At 35.9% G+C, this 6,000-nt stretch overlaps 1 protein-coding gene across 2 annotated transcripts in view; it reads left to right on the top strand.

Moving 5' to 3' along the window:
- Positions 1–6,000, top strand: part of COMMD10 (COMM domain containing 10) — a 72,698-nt gene continuing 66,698 nt past the window's right edge. For both annotated transcript variants that reach the window (XR_011558334.1, XM_070742909.1), the window contains exons 1-4: positions 1–139; positions 1,399–1,489; positions 2,971–3,081; positions 4,397–4,552. Coding sequence is in view for 1 of the 2 variants with exons in the window: in XM_070742909.1 (XP_070599010.1) it covers positions 105–139; positions 1,399–1,489; positions 2,971–3,081; positions 4,397–4,552 (393 nt within the window). In the remaining variant the exon portion in view is untranslated. The remainder of the gene's footprint in view (positions 140–1,398; positions 1,490–2,970; positions 3,082–4,396; positions 4,553–6,000) is intronic.

Raw genomic sequence — 6,000 nt, 5'->3', positions numbered from 1 at the left:
GGAGAAAGGCGGAGCTTACGTGAGTCGCGCCGTCGGCACCAAGCGTTTTGAGCCGCTGATTGGCTTTCCAGGAAAAGGGGATGGTGTGATTGACGGCGCTCAAAATGGCGGCGCCCATGGTTATTCCGGATACCGAAAGGTAAGGACGAGATTGTTCTGGTGTTTCTCCCCCCTCTTGCATAAAGGGCGCTGCGGGTCAATACCATCCCGGCTGCGTTTGGATAGGAGACGCCCTTTAAAAATAATGCAAATAAATGATGATGCTAAAATATAGACGTGCCTTCCGTCCCCTGTCCTAATGTCTCTTGTTTTTACTAGCTTCATGAATATGAACTCTATTATTACCAATGATGATCTCTTCTATATTATTCCTAATGTTTTTCTATTCTTCTGTTGATGTATATTACTATGATTATATCCTCACAAACCTACATTATGTATTAGACAAAATAAATAAATAAAATAAAATGTTAACGCTTGGACCAAGGAGCAAAGAAAAAATGCTGCAGCAGCGAAGGTTGCAAAGGCGCGGGGGGGGGGAATAAGGAGCCGAGGGCCACCGACGCCCTTTTCTACTGTAAGAAGGGGCTTTCCTGGCCTCGTCATCATATTTGCTGAGCGCAGTATTTTTCTGCTTCGGTAACTTTGAAATATGCGGACTTTAAATCCCATAATTGTGGGACTCGAGTTTGCAGAGCTTCACATTTGCTAAGGCAGTGTTTCCCAACCTTGGCAACTTGAAGATATTTGGACTTCAACTCCCAGAATTCCCCAGTTTTTGAGTGTTCCCTTCACTTTTTTGAGCAGTATACATAGATATAACATTGTTTATATACATAAGATAGGTACTGATAAGAGGGGAACATTAGGACAAGGATGGTAGGCACCCTGGTGCGCTTAATTTATCTGTGTCATCAGGGCCACCTGATTGGTGCAAATGGGTATGGAGCCTTGGAACTATTGAAAGGATTGTGTTGTATACTGGAGAATGATGATGCCATATTCCTCCCCCTCTGTTGGAAAGCACTGTTCAATTTTGACATAGATGGCCTCATTACTACCTGTTGCTAAGGTTGAGAAACATTGTCTTAGCAGTTGGCTTTGCTGAGCTCCATCAGACTTACTTCTGAAGAGACTTGTTTTAAAATAAAATAAGCAGTTGCCTTTGGTTTTTTCTTTGCTAGACTGATAAGGGAGGTTGGAATCACTTGACTTCTGTTTCCTAGAGGTTGGTTGGAGGTTTTCAGATTGCTTTAAAATTCACTCAACTTACATTTAATATTAATTTGCTATTTGACAACTTGGTAAAAGCTGAGGATGAGGTAAATTAAAAATCTGTTATTTTAGATATCTTTAAAAAATGGCTCGCTTTTAAATTTTTCATTCCTTTTTTTTAAGAGTTCAAAAAGCTGTGACCTTGATTAGTGCTTTGGATACAGGCAGATTCTCCCGCCTCCTCTCCCGCATTCTTCAGAAGCTTCACATAAAGGTTGGTATAGAAAGTGAAAACAATCCCAAGTCCTTCAATATTATCTGGGCGGCTTTCAAATATATGAACGTCAATTGCCACAACGTTACCATTAGCCAATAAATTCTGAGACAATGAATTCATAGTTTACATCTCTGGAGGATTCTCTGATAAGGGAATGAGGTTGTAAAGTGACTATAACCTGAATTCTGTTTCAGAGTAGGGTTGACATTCTTTTAATCTATTTTTTCATTAAACTAGGATAAAAATAAAAAATAACCTTGTTAAAGCATCAAATCAAGTTCTCTCTCATTAAATGGTAATTGAGTCATTAGAGAGACTAATAATTTATACTCTGCTATTCTGCCTGACTTTCAGTGACTCTAGGCAGTTTATAATTTTTAACATATTAAAATCAAGAAAAACAAAAAGATGGTATAAAGGCAAGATCATATGAGAACAGAGGAAAACAATTAAAGGAAGTCTTTGGCCATCTGTTTCTAAGGCTTGAGTGAAGATTCAGGTCTCGGGGTCATTCAAAACCTCAGCAGGATGGAGGTTGTTGGGATCTTGGGAAACCTCATTTTAGGGGACAGGTGCTATCACAGAAAAGATACTGTGTTTCCAGGTAGTCAAGATAGGTGCATTGTTTAATTGGTAATTCCCACGTGTACACTACCCATTTCAGATTGAATTGGCTGGGCATATAATGTGGGAGATAGGAAATAGGTATTCCTCAACCCGTGCCATTCCAAGTTTATAGTTTGGAACAATAGTCCAAAAACTAAAACGTTAGCTGTAATCTCTCTGGAGACAAATAAACTGAAGGAAGTCCCCCCTTTGGGTGCCCAAGAGCTGTTTTTAACGTCTCTTGCAAAGTTTTTTAAAGCCTCATCTAAATCATAATATTAACAATTTTTAGTTGTTGCAAAAAACCCTATTGTATTCAGCTAATAGTTGTATTCCTGGTATATCATTTGTATCTCCTAATGTAGTAAAACAAGTGTTTGAAAAAAATGAAAAGGCATTTTTTTTAGTGGCAGCGGTCAGTTTTGCTTATTTTATATTGCAGCTTTCAGTTTTTCACATCTGAATGGCAATTTTAGCAGTGTTTAGCGATCATGATCATAAGTGGCTAGAGGGCTGCAAAAAGCACATTTGTATAACAAAAGAATATATATGACAATATAGAAGGCTTTCTCATCTATAAAGAGACAAATCAGCACAAACGAAATTCCTGTGAAGCATTCTGTTCTCCTTGGCTCTCACTATTTATGAACATTAGAGAGCACAACTTTTCCCCCCTAGTGACTTTGGGGGAAAAAATTGCCAGCTAAGGGAATTTATTTATATTTTCAGATAAACTCTTTGCCCTTGTATTTAAGTATTTAATTCTTTTCATATTTATTTTGACCAATGTTTAGGGAATAGAGCATGGCGCAATCACTTAAATAATTTCTTCATTTTAAAAAATTAAACTGGAGCATTTTTACAAATTTCAGACAGAGAGTACTTTCACAGAAGAAGAGGAAGAAAAACTTCAAGCTGCATTCTCAATAGAAAAACAAGATCTTCATCTTGTACTTGAAACCATAACATTCATTTTAGAACAGGTATTCACTTTTTAATGTTATAATTTTGATATGTTTGTAAATATTTAACTTGATATAAAGAAAAAAGATTTTTCAAAGTTTGACATTAAAAGATAGTGCTTCAAATGGTTAGAGGTTTTTTTGGTTTTTTTGGGAAAAAAGTAGAGATGAGATCATCACTATGCATTAAAGAATTATTGCTACAGTCCTAAACTTTATTATATAAAGAAATATATTGTTCACAATTGAACTTCTAAGAAAATATGATTGCTGATATAATTCTGTATGTGTCAGGCTTTTGATGATTAGCTGAATTCATGCAACATGATAAGCCAGAAAGATGTGTGAATCCATCCACTGTTGTTTCAACTATTTTTTAAGACTCAAGATATAAAGCAAACCTATAACTGCAGTGTCTTAAAGTCATGGCTTAGCATAGATCCGTGATGGCGAACCTATGGCATGCATGGCAGAGGTGGCACACAGATCTCTCTTTGGACATGTGCACTATTGCTAGCTGCTTTTCCGGGTTCCATCATGTGCTTGCACGCTGGACAGCTAGTCTGGCACATATGTGCACCGGCCAGTTGCTCTCTTCCTGGTTGCAGCACACAAGCTCCAGTTTCAACACTTGGTGCTGAAAAGGTTAGGCTTCACTGGCATAGATCATAGCCATAGTGCAGCACATGAGATTCAAGCAAATAAAAATCAAATAAAAATAATAGCATTAGAATCTCTGTCTTCGAATTACTTGAAGAGATGTACAAGTCACATAATCTCTGGTTTTACATACCCTATTTTAGTAATAATAATTTTCAGACTGCTATATATAGCAATAGCATTTAGACTTATATACTGCTTCACAGTGCTTTACAGCCCTCTCTAAGCGGTTTACAGAGTCAGCATATTGCCCTCAATAATCTGAGTCCTTATTTTTCCCACCTCAGAAGAATGGAAGGCTGAGTCAACCTTGATCTTGGTGAGATTCAAACCGCCAAATTGCAGGCAGCCAGCAGTCAACAGAAGTAGCCTGCAGTACTCCAGTCTAACCACTGCAACACCTGTGGTTAAATATACTATACAAATCATTTTGTCCTCACGGAATCAGTTTTCTTTTTCTTTTTGAACTAGCTTTTCTATTTCAGGTATATTATTTTATGATCATTTTATTAATGAACATTTCCACTTTTCAATCCTATGCTACTATTGTTACTGGAAATCCTAGATCATATTTGCACAGTGGATAACACTTGTTCAGTATTCCCTGGGTTCTTCATAATTGTCATTTAATATAACATTTATAACATTTATACATTGGATTTTTTTTTTTTTACAGGCCATATATCACAATTTGAAGCACACTATTTTGCAACAGCAGCTGCAGCATTCGAAATTGAGTCATGATAAAATAGAAGTATTTGTTAATACATGGGCAGTTGCAGGTCCAGAAATTGTAGAAAAGTTTAGACAAAGAAGTTTGTCACCGCATAAGGTAATTATGATTCAAATTTGTGCAATACATCAAATTATCAGCAAAATAATAGGGTTTTTTTCTCTAACCACAGACAAGATTGGGAAGAATTGTAGCAAGTGAGTATCATTTCCAACAATAACTATATGTACTAAAATATGTACTTTGAAAAAAAGTAGCCTGTATTTTATTAATAAGAGACAAGCAACATAAAAATACATTGCCCATAAATCAGTTTTGTGAATTTTAAATTCATATTATGCTTAAAAAATTGTGAACAATATTTGTGATATTGGAGAGATTCACATTATTTTATTTATAAGAATTTTTTTCTATTGAATAAAATCCTCTCCTAATATAAATAAAGTCTTATATTAATCAAATAAGACATTGAAACTATTTTTTTGCACATTGTTTAAAATAGTTTTTGGTTGAACATCTCCCAGAGGATATGCTTCACAAACTGTGGATTGATTGAGATATAATGCTAAATCATTATCTAGCTTAGGTTTTCCATTGCCTGATCATAGTTTACATAGAAACATAGAAGACTGATGGCAGAAAAAGACCTCATGATCCATCTAGTCTGCCCTTATACTATTTCCTGTATTTTATCTTAGGATGGATATATCTTTATCCTAGGCATGTTTAAATTCAGTTATTGTGGATTTATCAACCACGTCTGCTGGAAGTTTGTTCCAAGGATCTACTACTCTTTCAATAAAATAATATTTTCTCATGTTGCTTTTGATCTTTCCCCCAACTAACTTCAGATTGTGTCCCCTTGTTCTTATGTTCACTTTCCTACTAAAAACACTTCCCTCCTGGACCTTATTTAACTTTTAACATATTTAAATGTTGTGATCATGTCCCCCCTTTTCCTTCTGTCCTCCAGACTATACAGATTAAGTTCATTAAGTCTTTCCTGATACGTTTTATGCTTAAGACCTTCCACCATTCTTGTAGCCCGTCTTTGGACCCGTTCAATTTTGTCAATATCTTTTTGTAGGTGAGGTCTCCAGAACTGAACACAGTATTCCCAACGTAGTCTCACCAGCACTCTATATAGCAGGATCATAATCTCCCTCTTCCTGCTTGTTATACCTCTAGCTATGCAGCCAAGCTTTCCCTACCGCCTGACTGCAAACTGTGGCAAACTAAGGCAAACTGTGGCTTGAAACTCAGTTTAAAAATTTGATTTGTTTAAATTAAAGTTTGGACCATATATAACAGAGGTGTTGTAACCCAGAGTTTGACATCTGTGATATATAATTTTAAAAAAATCATATTTTCTGATAAAAAAAGTAAACTATTTGAATACACCCTGGTGAACCATTATTTGCTTTAAAATTGGAAGTGAGATATACAATTAGAGTGAGGCATGCTGTGCAGTGTGAACTGAGAATGGCTTCTCTTTTATTGCTGAGGACCTTACTCTCCATTGTGCCTTATCTTATTTTAATTAGTTG

Source organism: Erythrolamprus reginae, chromosome 2 (genome assembly GCF_031021105.1).
Source record: "Erythrolamprus reginae isolate rEryReg1 chromosome 2, rEryReg1.hap1, whole genome shotgun sequence".
NCBI lineage: Eukaryota > Metazoa > Chordata > Lepidosauria > Squamata > Dipsadidae > Erythrolamprus > Erythrolamprus reginae.
Note: the sequence above shows the minus strand (reverse complement) of the source record. Positions and strands in the feature narration are given on the sequence as shown.